Source organism: Mustela nigripes, chromosome 14, assembly GCF_022355385.1.
Source record: "Mustela nigripes isolate SB6536 chromosome 14, MUSNIG.SB6536, whole genome shotgun sequence".
NCBI lineage: Eukaryota > Metazoa > Chordata > Mammalia > Carnivora > Mustelidae > Mustela > Mustela nigripes.
This window is the reverse complement of record NC_081570.1, coordinates 10,677,456-10,698,730: the sequence shown is the minus strand read 5'-3', so window position 1 is coordinate 10,698,730 and position 21,275 is coordinate 10,677,456. Positions and strand designations below refer to the sequence as shown.

The 21,275-nt window shown below is 52.2% G+C and overlaps 1 protein-coding gene across 10 annotated transcripts in view; it reads right to left on the bottom strand.

Annotated features, from left to right (window-relative positions):
- The window catches only part of FHAD1 (forkhead associated phosphopeptide binding domain 1), a 129,535-nt gene that overhangs the window by 11,174 nt on the left and 97,086 nt on the right, over positions 1–21,275 (bottom strand). For all 10 annotated transcript variants that reach the window (XM_059376203.1, XM_059376206.1, XM_059376201.1 and 7 more), the window contains 11 exons: positions 17,332–17,505; positions 15,177–15,402; positions 13,922–14,006; positions 13,275–13,381; positions 11,322–11,481; positions 9,754–9,886; positions 6,383–6,512; positions 5,418–5,542; positions 2,779–2,883; positions 2,127–2,347; positions 1,445–1,610 (listed from right to left, as the gene is read on the bottom strand). In XM_059376203.1, coding sequence (XP_059232186.1) covers positions 1,445–1,610; positions 2,127–2,347; positions 2,779–2,883; positions 5,418–5,542; positions 6,383–6,512; positions 9,754–9,886; positions 11,322–11,481; positions 13,275–13,381; positions 13,922–14,006; positions 15,177–15,402; positions 17,332–17,505 — 1,632 coding nt within the window. The remainder of the gene's footprint in view (positions 1–1,444; positions 1,611–2,126; positions 2,348–2,778; positions 2,884–5,417; positions 5,543–6,382; positions 6,513–9,753; positions 9,887–11,321; positions 11,482–13,274; positions 13,382–13,921; positions 14,007–15,176; positions 15,403–17,331; positions 17,506–21,275) is intronic.

Below are 21,275 nucleotides of genomic sequence, written 5' to 3'. Positions count from 1 at the left end.
GGCGCCCGTGGCCTCTGCATGGTCATGAGACGGCGACTGTGGCCATTTTCCTTGTTTGCCTGATCTTAGCCTGGACACCTGCTCTACCTCTGGCAAGAGTTAAGAATGAGGGAGAGTCTGGTTGGGAAATGGGTGCAGGAGTGAGGGCTCCTGGGTATAACCTGCAGAGAAGACAGGAGAGCCACTCTGCCGACCACCGAGCCGGCCCAGGTCTGCTGGGGCACTTCCAAAGCGTTTGTTTGGGGGCAGGTCATGGTGCCTGGTTGTCAGCCACGACTCTCCTGGGTCTGAGGCAAAGCCTGCCCCGGCCACCACAAGGGCAGGCCTCTGGCCACGTGGAGGACAGCAGCGTCCACCTGCCAGGGCCAAGCCCCGGGCTGATGCTTTAGAGGCAGCACAAGTGTCCCTCAGCTTCTGAAACCACATGGCCCGTGAGTTCACACTGCAAGAGCTTGGACAGGGAGGGTGCCTGCCTCGTGAGCAGCCTTCCCAACAACCCTGCAAGGCAGGTGCCCTCAGCTCCAGTTCCCGGTGAGGAAGCAAGGCTCAGAGAGGGGAATGGATTTGCACGAAGCCACAGGGTTAGCGAGTGGGAGGATGTGAACCCAGGACTGACTCTCCTGTGCCGTGTGAGAGAGGAGATAACAAGGCAAGGGGTGGAGGTGGCTTGGGCGGGATCATCAGCCTGAGTCTCGAATCTTGGTTTCTCAAGGCGATGTTTCTACCCAGTTCATGCTGCGAGACAGATCTCTCCTCCTCCTGTCTTTCCTCTGGGGTTCCCAGAGCCCGGAACACATACCCGCCCATGCCTCTGGTACACACACTCTGACTCTCCTTTGCAACTTGGTGTAGGAGTCACCACTTGGAAAGCACGCGTGGAGTGCTCTGGGCTGGATGGGTGCCCGCCTCTGGGTGCCGTAGCCTGAGCACCCGTTAGGCAGGGACTTTCAATCCTTAAATCATCCTGAAGTCAGCTCTTTACCTGTCTGTTCTGCACTAAAGGATCTGGTCTTCAAGGACATCCATCCATCATCCCCCCATCCTCCATCCAAACATCCGATATTTACTGGATGCCACCTACGTTCCCAGCACTCAGAACAGTGAACCCAAATCTTAATTCACAGATCTCTTGTTCATCTATGTATCCCTACCACCTGGAAGAACCTAAAAATTCAAACAATAGCTACAATTTAAAAAGATACAGATGAGCTAGATTGTGAGTTTCAGAGAGGTTGAGGAACCCACCTGGGGTGACACAGTAAGTGGTAGAGCTAGGATCTGACGCTAGGTGCATCTGAGATGCTAAAGCCATTCTGTCGTCTCCCTTTGCCTTAGTAGATGCGTTCTGTGCTGCCCGCACCCCCTGGGCCCTCCCTTTGCTGTTTCTAAAGGGAGCCAAGGGGCCGCAGCCTCTGAGGTTCGGCCCCAGGCCAGGAGCCCTCACCTTCTGCTGCCGGATGGCCCTGTTGATCCGCTTCTCCTGGTGCAGCTGGTGCTCCGTGCGCTGTAGAGCCTCCTTTAGCAGAGCCTTCTCCTCCGCCTCCTTGTAGATGCTGTCCTCCAGCTTCGCCATCTGCGACTGGTACATCTGCACGGACACTTTGCTCTGCCTGAGCGCACGGGACAGACACAGTTGGTTTTCCCCTCCTCTTTCTCAACCGTGTCCCCAGCCTGGGAGGGTCTCAGAACGCTTCTGTCTGCGGCTAACTTGGTGGCTTCATGGCGAGCAGATGTGGGGCGTAGATAGTAGAACGAATAGCCCACTGGGTACCTAGTGTAGCAGGAGGGTATGCTGCCAGACCCCCCCATTTCCCAGGGAGGGCACAGGGGAACTGCGGCCACTGGAATAGGGCGAGCTGTGGAAAGTACCTAAGGGGAGCCCTAAGTCGAGATTCATAAGAGGTGCAGCTCGTTTGTAGAGACAGAACGAACACTGAGCACCTTGGCCGCCGCTTTCTCATGGACAGACTTGCCTCTGTCGGGCCCTAGTCATCGCCCCCCGCACTCCCAGCCTCTGCTCCCCTCCCCCAAGTCCTCTGCCTGCCCCGGACCTCTGTCTGTCCCTGCCCTGAGGTTCAGCCGTGAGAATGGACAGTTGGCCCTTTTTGCGCGGTCACCGGCAGTACCTGAGCTGTTCAATGTCTTTCTCGTATCCTCTCAAAAGCTCCTCTTTTCTCTCCAGCCGGTTCTTGAGTTGGGTGATCTTATCGAACACCAGATCGAGGTCCCTTTGTCGGAGCTGGTTGACTCTCTCTCTCTCTTTGGCGGAGAGGTATTTCATGGATATGTGACCGGACATGTCCTTGATGTTCATCAGACTCCCGAGGGTCTTGCTCATGTCCATGTACTGTAAGGAAAGTGTCGGCTGGTAAAGGGCCTGGCCCAAGGCTGCTGGTGGCTGCTTTGAGGAAGCCAACATCTAATTCTGTGTTGTTCATTCTCTACAACTGCCGAGAACACAGCTGTGCTTGGAAGCCAGAGCCGCTGGGCTTTGCAGTAAGTCTTTCATTTACTCCACATCCCTTTACTCTATGCCTTTTTGAGAACCAGGAGGAAAAGCGACAGCAGGCGTAAACATTCATTCTAACTGCCTAGTTTTTCAAGGAATTGGACTATGCCACGTCTGACCCATGCTGGGAGAGTAGATAGGTCTTGCGGAGCTATTATTACAACTAAATACACGTGTGAGGCTGCTGTTTAGTTATACTCTCCGGAGGTTAACGGTGACTGCGGGGGACCCAGCTTGGGACAGGAGGGGATGGTGCTGTAGGTACCTACCAGCTTTTCACTGAGATCTAAAGCCTCAGCCACATCCATTTTCCCTGACTTTTCCATGGGCGGGATGGCTGAGTTGATGGCTGAGTTGGCAAGGCCACTCTGAGGCTGAAATGAAAAAGAGGTGAAACTCCCTTGGCAAGCCATTGTGAATGTCTCTATCCTGGAGCTAAAACACCGTGGTTACCAAAGAATGACTCGAGAGAGCTGATTTTCGTTTCACTTCCTGACCAGCCCGTCTGATTCCTCTGTCAACTGCTTTCTGGTAACTGTGCTCCCACCCTTCAGAGCGGGAGTCTCACTTGCCTTGTTCTCTGGTTCCTTACTGTCTGTCTTCCCTCTGGACCAGCAGCTCTCAGTCAAGGGTGATTTCGTCCACCCTCCCCTGCATGCCCCAGGACCTTTGTCAATGCCGGGATACATTTTGGTTGTTGCAGCTTGAGGTGGGGAGTGCTACCGGCATCCAGAGGGTGGAGGGCAAGGATGCTGCTAACCATCCCACAGTACATAGGATGGCCTCCCAAACAAAGAATTACCTGCCCTCAAATACCCATAGTGCTCAGGTTGAGAAGCCCCAGTCTAGATGACAAGCTTCATAAAAACGGAGGTCATGTTGCTCCTTGCTCACTATTCCATTTCTTGTGCCCAGCATGGCACCTGACACAGAGTGGCCGAGAAAATAGCTTTCCTCCTTTTATTAAAGGAATCTCATTTTTTAGGCAACAGAAACTATACTGTCACCAAATCTGGCCAAACCTTCTCCCAGTGCTGGAAGCTGCCGGCCAAGCATCCCTTCAGACTCACTCCAGAAACAGTGCCCAATGGTGTTCCCAGCTGTGCACTCACAACCGCCCTCTCAGCCAGCTGGCTGCTGAAAGTCCCTACTGACTGGACGGAAAAGCCACCAGACCGATCAGGGAGTCTGAAGGACCACAAATAGCTATAATAAATCTCCCTAAAAAGCAAACTGGGTTTTAAGTGCTTGCCACGAGCATCTCTTGGCCCACAGCATTTGCTGGCACTCTACTGTAAACCTCTGAGATAAAAAAAAACCCAACTACAAAAATGTAAAGGCTCAGAAAGTGATTATGACAGACAAGCGTGGGCTATTTGTCTCTATGTCTGTAGCGCTGAGCATGAAGGAGGGGATATGACAATGACAGAGCATGAACTACCACTCAGCATCCCCATCCCTGGGTAGTGTCCTCTGTACCCCGCTCCGGGGTCCCCTTCTTTTCCTGGTGGTGACCTAAGGCAGAGTCTGATCTACAAGGTTCGAGCACACAGTCCCCGTGCCCTTCTCTGCAGACTAGCAGGGAGCTAGACACAGGCCTGGGTCCATCAGACATTATGCTGTGACCTTGGGTGACATACTTGGCTGCCCGAAGTCTTAACTTTCCTTATCTGTAGAATGGGCATTATGATAGTAACCCCAGCACAAGGCTGTTGGGCCGAATGATAAATGATGGCTTAGCCCAGATGTCAGCGAGCCTTCCTCCTACTCCTTCTCTTCTTTTAATTTCCATTATTGGCAACCTTGGAGGATTGAGGTCTTCTGAGCAGGTTGGGGGCTCTCCTGTTCTGTGGTGTTGGTCATGGCATAGGGTCAGTGCTAGGCGGGAAGGTAAATCTTGGAAGCAGGTCAGGATATGAGAGCCCGCTGAGCTCCCACCTGGAGACTGCTCCTCTACTTCCACCTTCAGAGAACGAGAGCTTATCCAGAAAGCCAACACATTCCTGAAGACCCACATCCCTACAAGTGTCTGGAGAGATTGTGCAGGGGAATGCTGGTACAGCATGATGACTTTGTTACGGCTTCTGAAAGCCCCTGTCCGGTTTAGGTCCCGCTGTGGCAGCAAGCCATGCCCAGCGGGTTCTGTGATTGACGCTGACCTGAGGTGTCCATTGTCAAGTGTCAATCAATCAGGCGCCCATCAAATATCCAGTTAGGGTACAGGGCATCTTCAACATAACAGTCAAATCACTTCTGAAAATGCTAGCAAATAAAACTATTTCCCTTAAGAGAGGAAGCTTTTCTCAAGGGACACTATCTAAATACTATTAAACAATCCTAACAGCTATCACTTATTGTTTGCTGTGAGCCAGACGTGGGGATAAGCACTTAGCTCAGCCACCTCTAGGTTCTCAACAGTTCGCAGCTGGGAAGGGGAGGCCCAGGAAGGCTAGGAGCCCGCCCGAGGTCACGCAGGTGGCCAGGCTAGCCTTCTGACACGGGTCCCTCTGTCTCTACTGCTACTCTTTATGTGTTCATGTTTCTCAGTTTGCTGTGAAAAGCAAACTTCAGGCAAACTCATGGCATAATGTTAAAAATCAGCCTGTTGAATATTTCCTGCAGGATATATATATAACACATCACGTGGAAAGGAGGGCCCGCCAGACTCGGGACCACTGTCAGTACAATGATTTAACACGCTGGGCATGAATGGAAAGCAACCTCTCTGTTCAGACCTGGGGCTGCTGGTTCAGCAAAGCCCCGAGCAGGCGGTGCAGACACTGGGCTCCCAGGGAGGCCTGGCCCCGAACCACTGACGTGCACGGCCGTGCCAGGGCACCCGGCTAGCGTCTGCCCTCGCGCCCACCCTCTCCACGTGTCACTGCAGAGAGAAACGTTCTTTGGTTACCGCTGCGATCTCTATTCTTGAGAGAGTTGGCATATCAGGTTTTGCGTCCAATAATTTCTGGACATTTTTTTCCATTCTGACCGTCTTTAAGTCTAGATAGGATTCAGTCAGCGGGTCCTTATGATCTATAAAATAAATAATTGAGAGTCAAAAGAAAGGGTCAGGAAGAAGTTATTGCATGTAATAATCACAGTTGCCGGGGCGCCTCGGTGGCTCAGTGGGTTAAGCCTCTGACTTCAGCTCACGTCATGATCAGGGTCCTGGGATTGAGCCCCGTGCTGGGGGTCCCCGCTCACAGCCGGGAGTCTGCTGCTCCCTTTCCCTCTGCCTCTCCCCTCACCAGTTCATGCCCCCCCACCCCTCTTAAATAAATAAAATCACAGATGCTGTTTCCTGGACCTTCCTGCAGGCCAGCGCTGATCTCCCTTGGCACGTGAGAAATAGGCCTAGACGGGTAAATGGCTTGTCCAAGGTCACACATAGCTAGCAGGCGGTTGGGGCCTCTCAGGAACCAGTGCTGAGACATGGAGGGTGAACTCTCAGCCACAGGAACAAGGATGGAACTTGAACCCCGGCTTCTGGGTCCTAGCCCAGCACTACCCCCAGCAGCAGGTGCAGTGTCTTGAGAATGCCATCCCTTCTAAACAGAGTATTCTAGGAGGTTCCCCAAGGCTGATCCTCGAACTGTTAGTCCATGACAAAGTTCCCACCAGGCCACAGCGAAATAAGAAAAAGGACAATGTAGTGAGTTTTTCATGAAATCCCATTTATTTAAGATCAAGGCTTGCCCTTGACTCTGAGATCATGCCTGCCATCTTTCCTTGTATTACAACGTCCTTTTGGTTATGAAGTGATGGGACAGAAGACGGTGGTCCTGGCCGAATGTCAGTGCCCAGAGTGACCTCTAGAGCCTGGGGCTCAGGGATCTGAGCAGGGAGAAGGAGACCAGCAGGGAGAGCACTTACTTGATGAGCAGGCCTTCTCGAGCTCCTTAATTCGTGCACGCAGTTCAGACAAGGCCTTTTTCTGACGCTGAATGATTTCCTCATGTCGGGACCCTTTGCACTTGGCCCCGAGATCACTGAAGGATTGTTCCTGTAGCCAGAATGGTGCAGAGGACAGCTTTGTTAGGGGTCAGAATCTCTCTATCCCTTATATTCCGAGAAACACGTACAACTCATGACTAGCAGAGACCCTGTCACTTAGTACCTTGGAAGCTACTGTAAGGGGAGTCAGCGCAGAAGGAATTTAAATTTTTCATTTCAAATATAAAGTCACATCTAGGAAGATTTCCAACTCTCTTACCTACTTAGCATATCTATGAATAAAACCCCTCTCTGTGTTCCCTCCCCGTGTTTTATATTTTCTTCTAATATTCTTCTAAGCTTGGGTTTCCATTTGTTGTCCTTTGGGTCTTGCCTCAGAATAATCACATCAAATTCTGCTCCAGGAGGGGCATTTTTAGATAAGAACACATGGTTACTTTCTTCTTGACTGCCAATAAGGATGACTCTTTAATATTTGCTAGGGGGAATTTGATAGATTGGCTCCCGGTTGGTCTGGAGAAAGGGAGACCTTCCTTTGAGACTTCTGGAGGTCCTCCAGTCCAACAGAACTTTCCGGGATGAGGGGCGGGTTCCACTTCTTGCACTCTCCAATATGCCGGCCACCAGGCACAGAGCTAGCATAGAGCTTATGAAGTGCATAGACAAGGAGAGGTCTTCTCTCTCTTTTAAGGGTCATGAGCACCTTTCAGATTTAGAAGAATGGAAGGTTGCAACTTTTGGAAAAATTCCCAGAGTCACAAAAATTTGCATATAGGGGTGTCTGGGTGACTCAGTTGGTTGAGTGTCTCACTCTTGATTTTGGCTCAGGTCAGGATTTCAGGGTCCTAGGACTGTGCCCTGCATCGGGGTCCTCACTCAGAGGGGAGTCTGCTGGAGGATTCTCTCTCTCTCTCTCCCCGCTGCTCTCTCTCTCTCAAATACATATTTAAAAAATTTGCATACAGATTCTGGAGGTTCAGGGCCTCCCGAAGCCCAGTAATAGACTCTACGTGTCACATGGGCTCTGTGAGAGCCAAGTCTTTTGTCTCCATTGGAGACTGTGGTGTTCCCAGGGCCCACACTGTGCCCGAGCTTAGTAGTTGGTTAACAATTATGGAGCCTGAATGAAATGAGGTCAGAAACAGGAGTGGGAAGGAGCTTGTTCCGGCTTTCTGGCTGGGACCAGGGCTCAGCAGCAAAAGGAAGGGGGTTCTCCACCCATGGCTGCATTCAGTAGGACCTCACTTGACCCTGACACTGTCTTCGGCCTGCTGAGAGTCTCCGTGGCTGGTCCACTCTTCTCGGGTTGATTCTACACAGACCCCGCTGTCTTTGAGGATGTATGTTTGCCCCAGAATGGGTGTGTGTGTGTGTATGTGTGTGTGTGTGTAAGAGTGTGGAGGGGAGGGGAGGGTCCACTGACCTGTGGGTGGGACAGCCACAGCAGCAAGGCTCGGTGATGGCTGTTATTCTATCTGCAGATTATGCCTGAGCTCGATGTGACCCTTACTCAGGGCTCTTCTGGGAATTTGTTTATTTAGAGAAGAAAATGGAGATTCTTTCCCATACAACTCTGAAGCCCTCTGACCCACTCTGGCTTAGGAAGGAGGAAGTGGCCTGAGTTTGGAAAGCCGATCTGAGAAAGAACAAATACTTTTTTCCTTTTATCTTGCAGCCTCCCTCCCCCATCCTCTCTGGTCAATGCTGCCTCATAGGGAAGCTATCATCTCGGCATCTCGTGGACAGTCCGTTCTAGCAAACTCGTGCGGAGTTGGAGGGAGTCTGGTGTGAGCAGGAGCCCTCTGCGGCCTCCGCTGTGCCCAGCCCTGGGCCTGGCATACAGCAGACACTCAGTGGTTGTTGGAATGAACAAGTATGGGCTGGGTCCTGCGCAGAGAGCTTGGGAATCCGACAGGTCTGAGGCAGGGGCGAACCTCACTCCTGGCCCCGCAGAGCGCAGGGCTCGGGACCGCTGGTGCTGCCCCGAGCACCTTCAGCTTCTGTGAAGGTGCTCTGGACAGTGATGGTGCCAAGGACAGCTGGCGGGGCCACCATGCCCTCTCATTCATGCTGCGTGCAGCCCCGGCTCACTGCTGTTTGGCAGGGGAACGGCATCTTTGAGAAAGCAGGAAGGCAAGCTGACACATTTGGCCCTGTTTCCAAGTGAAAATCCAAAGCCCATTACTGAAATACCCTGTTCTCCAGTTTCATAAAGCAAAGAGGAAAAGGATGTCCCTGGACTCCAGGAAAGCGGAGGCCTCGAGGAACCACTGCCCCCCCCGCAGTCAGCCTTCCTGGGACCACGGGAGGCATCACAGCCCCCGCTGCAGGGCAGAGCGGGAGGGCCACCTTCGGGTGCAGCGTGGAGAAGGCTGCTCTCACTCGGAGACACGCTCCCTGGGTTCTGTGTAGTCGAGACATCCAGGCGTGCAAAGGCTTCTGGGCAGGCGCCCCGAGAGGAGCCACCGCAAGACAGGCATGGAGCAGAACTGGTACGGTTCTTTGGGAAGATCGTCTGGCCCTGTCATGCACAATTTGGGATGCCCTCTGGACCCAGCATTTTCACATCCGGGAATCTGTTCTACATACACACCCGCAAGGACGTTAACTATAACAGCATGGAAAGTAGACACAGCATCATCAATGTCCATCAATGGGGAACCCGGCGTGGACAAGAGGGAGTGCAGTGAAATTCTATGCACCCAATTAAAAGAATGGCTCTTTGGCTTTTATACAGTGTTCAGTGGGAAAAAAAAAATCACGTTGCAGAATATATGTGGCTTAATACCATTATTTTGCAAAAAGTTCTATTGAATAAACATGCATACATAGATTATGTGTGTTTTGTGCATAAATAAAATTTCTCTCTCTACCCCACGTGGTGGTAGCTGACATGACTCCCACTTTCCCCGATGAGCCAGCCAGCGTACCATGACCTCCCTGGGGTCAGAGTTTCTGGGTGCAGGAGTCCCACCCCGGGATGGAACCCAGGCGGCCTGGAGCGGAGGCTGACCTTTGCACACTGCAGGGTCACGCCTGTGTGAGGAGGGTGAGCGGTCTCTGTGAGGAAAAGGACTGCTGGTGCATAGGCCGAACTGCCGATAGCTGTGACCTCCAGTGGCTGTGTGTGTGTTGGGGGTGGGGACTACCGCTGTTACCGTGCGTATTTCCCATAGGCAAGCCACATTTTTGTAACTTAGAATGAAAATACTTTCAGAAGAAAAGACAGGCACAGTCAGGCTCCTTTTTAATGCCACGCCCCTGCGTGGCCAGGCCCCAGCGGCGCTCACCTCTTGACTGCTCAGGAGAATTTCCGTGTGGACCGGTTCTATCTGCACTGAGATATCACACATCTTGGCCGCATTCCTGGGCTTCTGTTCCTTCTCCTTGTACAGCTGGACTCTGTGTTTCTCTTGGGAGGCCCTAGGGGAGAGAAGATGAGTCACTGGCCAGCAGAATGGCCAGCAACCTGAGGTTCCAGGAACAGCAAGCGACCTTTGGAACCACTGGCAGAACAGAAAAAGGAATTCCATTTGTATAGGTCACTGAAGCCTTCAGGTCTGCGAGTGCCCTGCCCACAGATTTCTAGAGAACTTAGTTTCAGGGGACTTCTGAAATCCTGGCTAGGGCAGCAGACACCTGTCCACCCTTGTTCCCACAGTAAGCCTGCAGGACACCTGCTGGGGCATTTACTGGGGTATCTACTGTGTGTCTGTTCTTTCTAACACTTTGTATGTGTTGACACATACAACACGAACAACACATGTGTTGTATGACAGTCCCATGAGCTGGGGGCTCTCGTTGCCTCATTTCACAGGCAAGGAAGTGACACAAGCAATTTGCCCATGGTCACGAAGCTTGCCAGTGAAGGTGGGCTGGCTTTGAATCGGGGCAGCCTGTGTCTTTAACCACCATGTGAATCTGTCTTGGCCAGGAGCCATGAGGCATATGAAGCTGCAGGGTAGTCACAAGATGTGGATTTTACTCAACCTTTCTTGGAGAAAACATTCCTCTTATGTCAAAATAAGGATAAGTTGTGGATGAAACTGCAAAGTCACATACAGTTTTTAGCCTAATCCATGAATGACAATGAAATTTCACATTTATTTTAAGCTGACTTCTTTTACCCCAGTTTATACATTTGTTCAATCAATATTTACAAAGTTCCCTCTGGGCCTGCCAGGCACTGTGTGAATGCTAGGGAGTCAACAGCAGGCAAGGTCTCTATGGGGATCCTTACGGGGAAGGCAGACAGCTAACCAGGCCACAGCACCCCGGCTGTGTGAGAGTGTTGGAGTGCAGGGACTGAGAGACCCCGGGCAGTGTTGGAGCCCTTGGCTGTGTTTGGTGAGGGTAAGTGATGACGGGCTCCCTGAAGAAGGGGCATTAAGCTGAGACCTGTCCTCTGGAATACTCGGCAGGAATGCTTGAGAGGCACAGAATTAAGCAAACTCTGTTTTTTGTTTTGTTTTGTTTTTTTAAGATTTTATTTATTTATTTGTCAAAGAGAGAGAGCGAGTGAGAGCGAGCACAGGCAGACAGAGTGGAAGGCAGAGTCAGAGGGAAAAGCAGGCTCCCTGCAGAGCAAGGAGCCCGATGTGGGACTCGATCCCAGGATGCTGGGATCATGACCTGAGTCAAAGGCAGCTGCTTAACCAACTGAGCCACCCAGGCATCCCAGCAAACTCTGTTTTAAATGGTAAGTGAAACACATGCTGTCCGTCCATCCGTCCATCTGTCTGTCTGTCCATCCATCCATTCATCCCTTCGCCATTTACCCAGTGACCTCCATGTGCGAGGCTCCCTGGGCACTTGGGGGTGTCTGGGCTCCCTACACCAGGAGGGCCTTCCCACGCACCTGAGCGTCTCCTTGAGGACCCCCAGCTCCCTGTCCTTCCTTTCCACCAGGCCGGTCAGCTGCGCCATCTTTTCCCTGAGCGCTCTCAGCTCGCTGCTTTGCTGCTGGACCAGCGCCACGTTCCGCTCCAGTTCCATCTTCTGCTTTTCATTAAGCTCCCCTGGGAGAGAAGGAAAGCTGGTGGGGGGTGGGGGACGGTCTCCTGCCCCGGGGCTTTGCCAGGGCCATAGCCGATTGGCCAGGCCTATAAGAACCATGCGGTGGGTCCCCTGTCCAGGAATTCTCATGGTGGTGGGCGGCGTTAGTGACAGCCATGGGGATCTTCCTGTGTCTTCACAAATGACAGCAAATCTCTGCCCGACCCCGGCGTTCCAGAAGCTGTCAGGGCCCTGCCTCTGCATCTGTGGCATTTTGGGGCTCCCTGGTTGACCTTCGGCTGTCTGCCTCTAGGTCTATTTGCCTAAGGGTGTTCTTTCTATGGCCTCTGGGGTCTGCTCAGCTCCTGGGTCTGCCAGATGCATCAGCCTCCACCTTAGACAGGTGAGACTGGAATTCACAGCCCGGTTCCCTCACCCCTGCAGAATTCAGCTCCAGCTGCCCGCTCTGCCCCTGCCGGACAACACAGCTCTCTTTGGCTTCGTCCCTTTCCTGCCTCTGGTCCATTTCCACTGCTGCTAGTTCCCGGGATCAACTCTCAAATACACTGCTGGCAGCAGCAGCATGACCTCAGGGTCAGCCTCTGGCAAAACCCAAACAGAGATACCTGCATCACCCCAAATTTTCACAGCAACCCTACAGGTGAGCTACTGGCCATGCCCCCACTTCCCAGAAGCAGAAACAGGCTCAGAGATGTAAAGGCACTTGCCGAAACTCATGGGACTAAAAAAAATAGCAGATCAGAAATCGGGTCCAATGTTTCCCAATTCTAGAACTAGACCTGCTAGCCTCTCTACTCCACTGTTTCATACTTTAGTGTGAAAATCACTCTTTGGGGCACCTGGGTGGCTCAGTAGTTAATTGTCTGCCTTCTTCTTGGGTCATAATCCTGGGGTTCTGGAATTGAGTCCCACATCGGGCTCCCTGCTCAGAGGGGAGCCTGCTTCTCCCTCTCCAGCTCCCCCGCTTGTGTTCCTCTCTCACTATCTCTTTCTGTCAAATAAATAAATAAAATCTTTAAAAACAAAACAAAACAATCAATCTTTGAAAAACTCAGCCATAAATGTCCTGGGGGCATTGAGAGTATAGCCACAGGGGGAGCAAACACCAGTGAAGGTTTGGGGGTGCACAGGGGTTGAGAAGGGCACAAGAGGAGTCTCCTCACCCTCCCTCCACTTCCCCAAACCGAGTTCTGTCTCCTGACTTCCGCCTGCCTGTGCCTTTTGGCTTGATGGAGGCTGGGGTTGGGAAGGGGAAGATGGCTCTAAGAAGCAAAAGAGGGGAGGCAGAAACAAAAGGACAGGGCTGGCTGGGGAGCAGAGAGAAAGAGCAAAGTGGGAACCTTCAGCTAGACTGGTTCGTGGTCTTTGGTCCCCAATGTAGGTGGCTGCTGTGTCCAGCCAGCTCTAGGAAGCAGGCGTGTTGTAGGTGGTTTTATACCAGAGGAAGGGGAGGCGAGGAGAGAGTGCCTTGTTCTAGGTCCCAGAGATAGGGGGTGCTGGGCTTTGTGCCCTCCCTCCCAGACTTTGCCTCCAGAGACAAATCCTCTGAGGCAAAAGGGGATTTTTCCCAAAAAAGAAAGTTGCATTTCAACGCAGAGGTCTGAACCCTCTGAGAATGGTCCCCGTGGCCCCCTGATCGGGCATCTGTCCTGCTGACCGAGGTACAAATGCTCCAATGCTGTGACCACCCAGGAAAGCAGGTCAGCAGGATTTTTAACGCTAAGCTTTCTTAAGCCTGTTCTTTCCTTTCTCGAAGCGGGTCAGGAAGTCAAGAGATGCGGGCAATCATACAAACCTCTCAGATCTGACATTCGGTTGTGAGCTTCTGTGAGGTTTTTCCTTAACCTCATGATGACCTCCTGCTGAGATAGGATTTCCTTCTGAGCGGTCAGCAGATCCCCTCTGAAACTCACAAAGACAGGCCAAGTCAGCTCACCTCAGGCCCTGGGATGTCCCCAGTGCCTGGAAGGGGCCAGATAGAATCACCAAGTGCTCCTCCTTCAGTGTGGGGCCTCGGGATTCCAGTCCCAGCAAGGGGGAGAAGCATACTCTTTAAAAATTCTCAAAGCAAAAATTCATTTCCATGTAAAAAAAAAAAAAATTACAGGGAGATAAGACAGAGGATCCCAGCTGGGTTCAGTCTGAGGCTGAGTGATGACAAATAGTGGCTTACTTCACAAGCGATTTAAGTTAAGGTGCACCAAGGGGGTGTGACTTGCCCAGAGCCACACACCTGCAAGGGGCTGAGTTGGCATCTGAACAAAGAGCCACCCAGATCTTTCCATGACACCATCTTGACCTTCTAGAGGATAGAGAAATTCAGACGACAGCGAGAAGACCCCAGACTCGACTCCTTTTTTCCAGGTTCCGATTACGTGGCCGGAAGTGGGGGTTGGGGGGCTGGTCTCTGGCCCGGTGTGCACACACCCCTCAGGTACTCACATCAAGGTGTCACACACTTCATCTTTGACACTGCTGTCCACTGGAGGCGTCGGTGGGGGGTCTCGCTGCATTACCTCCTCCTGGGCTGAATCAGAGGAGCCCGTGAGGGTCATTATAGTCTGCAAGCAGCCATTGCTCTCCCTCCCCGGGGCTTATAAACACATCTGCGTCTTTTCCAACTTAGCCACCCCCGCTACAGCCTGCCACTTTCTCTGCCTAATGAGCCCCACCATGGGTTCTGTGGGACAGGATGGGACCCCCCATGCAGGAGCTCATGAAATCTTTCCAGCTACTCAATGAACAAGGGATCATGAACTCCACTTATAGGGGAGGAAAGGGGGATAGGAGAGACAGAACCTGGCAGTTCTGGGAAACTGAGTCTCGCTCCATGCCTGGGCCATGGTGCCCTCTTCCTCCTGGGTCACCTGTCAGGGCCATCATTTGATGAACAGCAGGGACCCTGCCTGGCCAGTCCATACGGAATCCCCAGTGCCTAGAATAAGCTTGGGACCTAACAGATGCTCAACAAAGAGTGACAAGTGAATGAAAGCATGAAGTGAGCCCTGCCAGCTTGTCAGCTGGCTGGAGACCAGGACCATGTTTCTCAATCAGGGCTGATATTGCCTCCCTACCCCCAAGGGGACACCTGGCAATGTCCGCAGATGTTTCTGGTAGTCACACTGGGGTGGGGAGTGCTGCTGGCATTTGATGCCGTGGCTGAGCAACACTGGCCCGAGACCTCAACTTCCAGAACTCTTCCCCAAGAGCTCAGCATCTCCGCAGTACATAGCGTCGCCTTGGTCATTTAGGGCAAGTATGTGCTCACAACCCTGAGTTCTTTTCTTAAACCCTTTTGGATTTCTTTTTAAAGCTGGTTATGAAAAGCTGTTAGACGAAGTCGCAAACTCCAGAGGGCAAAAAGAAAGGCCCTGCACGGGATGTTTTCATGCGGAAAAGACACTCGGTGGCATGCCGCTTTGTCGCCTCTCGGCAGCCTGGCAGCCTGGGCGTCTCTGCTGGCTCACTGGCTTGGCACAAAGGACATCCCGTCCGGTTGCTGTGACCTCTGACTAACCTGGGCCTCGAGGGCCCCAAACCTTGTTGTGTAATGGGAAGAAAATGGTGTCCCAGGGGAAAATGGAGCATTCAAGCGAGGTGTGGCCTTTTCTGGCCCATCATCAGCGTGTGGGGACCCACGGGATAATCAGAACCTGCCCTGAACGCTATGATTTCTGCAGCTTCTCTTTGGACTGACCTGGGTCGCTGTCCTTCAATGTTGCAATCTCTCCTTCTATTTTTTTATGGTGCTCGGTCACTTTTTGGAGTCTTTCTTCGAGGCTCACGATCGTCTGGGAGTGCTGTTTGATTTGCTCCTTATATTCCCTGATTTCTGTTTCAAATCCATGTTTCTGGGAGTCCTGTTCTTCCTGGAGGGCCTTCACTGTCTGCTGTTGCAGCTGTATCCGCTCCTCCATGACGAGCTGGGGAAGCAGGGAAGTCATTAGCACGGTCTCGGGAGCCGGGCATGATGCCAAAGGTGACAATACCAGTATGCCCCCTTTGCACCTACAGGCATGGAACCGGACCCATCTCAGGGCCTTTGCACATACTGTTTTCTCTGCCTGGTCCTCTCCTCCCCCCAGCTCCTTGCATGGCTGACTCCTTCTCGTGTTTCATGTCTCAAGTCCCATGTTACCTCCTGAGAGAAGCCCTTCCTGGACTGCCTGTCTAGAGGAGAAGACTGAGACACTTTCTATTCCATCTTCTGCTTTCTTTTTCCATGACGTGCTTATCACCATCTGAACGATCTTATTTATTTACCATTCCTACTAGAAGGGGAGCTCCAGGAGAGCAGAAACTTACTTTTCCGTATTTACCGATGTACCCACAGCACCAGTGCCTGCATCCCTGCCACAGTATCTAGACCTAAATGCTCAGTAAGTATTTGTTGACTTAAAGAATGAACACTTTTAAAAGAAACAGAGAATGAATTTGTATTTCTTTCTTTAATGTCTTTTTATTTTTTAAAAGTCAGTGCCATGCCCAGCTTGAAGGCCAACACGGGGCTTGAACTCATGACCCTGAGATCAAGACGGAGCTGAGATCAAGAGTCGTATGCTTAACCGACTAAGCTACCCAGTCACCCCAAATTTCTATTTCTTAAAAGTCAAAATTCCCAATCATCACCAAGAGGGGAGCTGGACCCCTTCCCGCAGCCGCCCTGTCCTTCCTGAGGCTCTTCTTGGGGCTTCTCGATGCCTCATCCTTGCTCCCCGCCTGCTGCTCCGACCACTCATTCCCGGCTCTCCTGACACCAGACTCCTGCTCCTTCTTCCTGGATGACATGTTGGGCCGCAGCCCCAGATCCTGAAACTCAGGCCCACACACCGTTTTAGTGATCATGCCTCCTCTACGCTGAGATGTCGTATCTTGCTTTCTCCCCCAAATCTACTGGACCACCAAAAGTTTGGGGCACATTTGGACTTTGCTGCCCCACCCTCGCCTCAGTCTGAATTCTTTCCCCAGAAGACAGACCCTCCCCGATAAAAGCCACTCTGACCTCCATAGTCCTGTCACCATGTCACCCACAGGCCATCCATACCCTGGGTGCCCCGGCTCGAAGCCCAGCCCCTCCCTCTCCTTGGTGCTCAAGTCCCCTCCATCAGCTTTCAAGTCCTGCCATTTCTCGTGTCTGTCCTTATGGCCACTCCTTCCTGCCTGCTCCTGTGCCACCCCGAGTCTGCAGCTCCTTATGACTCGGGCTATAGACACAGCCACCATGTGCCACAGCCCAAGCTGGCCTCCCCAACTCCAGTCCCTCTCACATTCACTTTGTGCATTTCGGCCAGATGAGTCCTCATGACGTCCTTGCCCACAGACCTGTTGGTTGAATGTATGGATGATAAATGTGTACAGTATTGAGCCCTGATGGTGGAGGGCCTTGAATGCCGAGCTAAAATTTTAAAACATTATCTTAAAGTCTGCGGAATAGTCGCTGATTACCAAGGTCTGGGGCTGCTCAGCCCCTCAGTCTGATCCTGTGAGGACTCTGTATTACAACATCTTAGAATGCCTGGAGAGAGAGCACTGTAGCCTCTGTTTGCCTTTCCTTTGAGACCAGTGCTTCTCAATAAAGGGTGATTTTGCCCCCAAAAGGACATTTGGCGAAATCTGAAGACACCGTGGGCTGACGGGTGTGGAGGGAGGATGCTACTAGCATCGAGCAGGTAGAGACCTGGGGCGATGTTATGCACCCCGCGCTACACGGCTGTGCATGAGAAAGGGTGATTCAGCCTGGGGTACCAGCAGCAGCCGGGCTGAGAGCCCCTGGGCTAAGTCCCGGGTCCTCCCGGCATTGTGATCCTTCATTGAGGGAAAGACTCTCCTGTCCCCGGAGGGCACCAACTCACCATTTTTGCCTTGGTGGTTTCCAGTTCAGCTAACGTTTCATTTAATTTCATGCTGAGGTTCTCTGCTCTTAGGCTCTCGGCTGTCTTGCTTTTCTGAGTCTCTTCTACCATGGCCAGTGCATCATTTAATTTATTATTCAAAACGCCTTCTTTTTGCACTTTTAAATCTATTTCCTGGACAAACAGCAAACATCAAATTAGCAGAAATTTGGGAATGAGTATTTACTTACCCTAGCTATCCCCGTCCTGGCCCCCTGTTTTCAGAGAGGAGGTGAATTCTATTCTGTTAATGTCCCTTTTTCAGCGCAAAGTCCATGTTTTCTCTGGAAGGTTCCAATTGTCACAGAGCTCTCTTTTCTCTCCAGCTGAGGCTGTCTCCTTGTGATTTCTGGTCTCTGAGCTCAGTTCTGTCACCTGGAGTGCACTGAGTAAGTTTTATTTCTCTTTTATGAGGCAGCCCTTTAAATATTTGAGGAGGGCTGTCATGTCTCTCTCTAAATCTATTTTCCAGGATAAATGTGCCGAGGTTCTTCACCCTTTTGCCCCAGGATCTGCCTACAGCACCCTTCCCTGCATCCCTCCCTGGCTTCGGCGGGCAGGCCTCCCCGCTTCCCTCTGGGCCGCAGCAAGGTCGACCTTGCGCACTTCGTCCCTCCTCCTGGATCCACTCTGCCAGCCCTGGACTCCCCAGATTCTACTCTCCTCCAGGAGCCCTCCTCAGACCACAAAGAATAGAAGCTTTGTGACTGGTCCTGGGTGTGTGTGTGTGGGGGGGGTTTCATGAACTTTCTTTACTTACTTGACTTTATTTTTAAAAAAGATTATTTATTTGAGCGAGTGAGAGAGAGCACGCGTTCATGAGCGGGGTGGAGTGTGGAGGGGCAGAGGGAGAAGCAGTCTCCCGCTGAGTAGGCACCCCGATGTGGGACTTGATCCCAGGACCCTGAGATCATGAGCTGAAGGCAGACGCATAACCGTCTGAACCAGCCAGGCGCCTCTACTTGATTTATTTTGAAAGAGCAGTTTGGGGCTCACAGCAAAATTGAGAGAAGAATACAGAGCTCTCTTATTTGCTCTCCCCCCACAATGGAAGAGTCCCCATCATCGACATCCCGCACCAGATACCTTTGCTCCCACTGATAAACATGCACTGACATATCACAGTCACTAGAAGTCCGCAGCTTACGCTAGGGTTCACTCAGTGCTGTACACTCGACAGGTCTGAGCAAATGTACAATGACACATTTCCACCCTTCTAGTATCCTGCAGAGGAATTTCACTGCCCTGAAAATCCCCTGTGCTCCATGTTGTCCTCCCTCCCCTCCACCAACCCCTGGCCTACTGTCTCCATAGTTCTGCCTTTTCTAGAACGTCACAGACTTGGAATCATACAGTATGAGGGTTTTTCACAAACATTATTTCATCTGATGTAAAATAGTAGTCCATGAGATGTAGTGCTGGGTCCGCTCAGCCTCGGCTGCTGGCAGGGTAAACCGGTATGACCTTTTTTGGAGGATCATTTGGGAATGTGTGTCAAGAGGCCGAACAAGTTTACACCCTGTGACCCAGCAATGCCACTTTTGGGAATCCTTCCTAAGGACGTAAACTGCATACTTTCATAAGGACTGATACGCAGGGCTGTCCAGCCAAGCATTTTTAACTTGAGTGAGAAACATCCCCGGGGCCCAAGCATAGGGGACAGGTCAACAAATTGGGGTCCACCCCACACAGTGCAAACCCCAGTCAGCCAGCCGTCCAGGGCAGGTCGTGGAAGAACGTTGCAAGCTGTGGAGACGTTTCGGTAATGCATTCGGTTAAAATAGAGCATCCAGGTCCATGTGCACAGTGTAACAGGGTCAACCACTGTCATAAATGCAGGTGCTGATGTCTGTAATAAGGATCAACGTGGAGATGGTCTGGGAGGAAGCAGATGAAAATGTCACTGGGGGTAACTCTGCTCAGTGGAAATCAGGGGCAGTTTTTTTATCTTCTTCCAAGCGATTTCCTGTAAACGGTTGCTCCTTTTATAATTGGGAAGGGAAACGGATTTAAACTCGAGAAAAAGCTATTTCGTCACTGGCTTCCTGTAAGCCTCACCTGGGAGCGGCTGCATTCCCGGTGTATCACCACTGAAGTCCATCTGGTTCTATTTCGGGGCCTTCACGTCACCGTGGCTGCGGAGAAATCCTGGTGCAGACTGTGGGCAGCCCTGGCCAGAGGAGGTGCCCCTCCCCCGCCCCCGGGGATGCTGGCAGGCATCCCATGGAGCCGCCTGTCACCTGCAGCACCCAGTGGAGCCCTCCAGCTGTCCCCGAGAATCCACAGCAAACAAACGGTTTCTTTGATGGCCATGAAGCTGCCCAAGGGCAGAACGCACTGCCTGGGGTCTTCGCTCCTTGCCAGCAGCTCAGCCGGACTGACTCAAGGACAGGACACCCAAGTGGGCTGTGCCCGCAGGCCGGGTGCGTGTTTCTCTCCCCGCTCTTCGAAGCCCTCTTCTCCCACGCCCATTGCTCTTCCACGCAGAGGAGCAAAACAGCACGTGAATAAGCAACTCTGTTTTTTTTTTGGGGGGGGGGGTCCTTGACCTTGTCCTTCCTCGGTCTTTCCTGGTACATGGGGACTTTCTGGGAGGGGGTCCCCATTTCTCCTTGTCTGCTGTGATGCCCCTGGGCTGCCTGGAGGGCTGTCACAAGACCTTGCGCTCTGATGGCATCTGTCTTCCCTGAGGCTGTCCAGTGCACAACAGAGCCCTCTCTCTGGTGCTCCGCAGGAGGGATTCTCTCTGGGTAGAGGACAGGAACAGGGTTAGCCACGAGCCACCCATCGGTTCATTTCCTCTGCAGAGCTGCGAAGCCACCAGAGCACCCCACCTTTCACTGTAACCGTTAGAGTGAAAACTGACTGCTGATTTCAGTGACAAACTTTTTTTTGGGGGGGGGGTCATTATTCTCACCCCTGCTCCATTACATGTCCTGACTACTCCACTTTAAAAATGTTAATGTCGCCGTTCCTCCTGCCCCGACTGAAGTATTTTATGGAAGATCCACGGTGAATCATTTGGGGGAACAAGGCTGTGTGTGAACAGATTGTGCCCTTGGGGCTACGAGGACCCGCAGCATTGGCTTGCCCTCCCTCAGTGAGCCAGCCTCGGCTGGCAAGTCCGGCATCATGTCCCCCAGCTCCGACTCCGGCCTGCCTTCTTCCGGCATGCTCCAGCTGGTCAAGGTCCCTCAGAAAGCGGTGCCTGGGGTTGATTCATAATGCAGACCTGGTTTGCTGACGCTCATCTCTCTGGGGCAGCAGTGTTCCAAGCACCACCTGGGCTGCTGGTTAAAGATGTAGATTGCTGAGTCCGTCCCATAGACCCTGAATCTGAATCTTTGGGGGTGAGGCCTGGGAAATGGGCATTTACATGCCGCCCCACCACTCCTGCTCCAAGGGACTCTATGCACGCTAATGTTTGAGAATCTTGTTTTAAGGAAAATGATCTAAGATTGATGGGAATAGATGCACAGAGCTTTCTTGTCCCATCTGGTCTTCAGAGTCCTCTGAAATTGTATTCACCTGCATTGAAGTTTAACCCCCTGTTGTCAGGTTGTGCATTTGATCCCGTGACTTGACTTTCATGATATGAGCCATTGTATGTGTGTCCCTTGTACTGTCGGGACCCAGGAGGAGTGAATTCTGTCCTATACAGTGCAGAGGTTCCTAAGACAGGGTCCCGTACAACAGCCTGTGCTCCTCTGGTGTCTGCTCCTCCCAGGAACAACTGTAAATGCGGTTTGACTGGGCAGGTCACAACACCCATGGGGACAAGTTCTGGCGGAGACGCTGCTGTCCAGGTGATGAGAAATTCAGGCACCCACCTCCTGACATCCCCTCTGTGACCCCAGGCAGCTGAAGCCATGCACTGTCCAAGGATAGTAAGGAGAGGAGGGGGA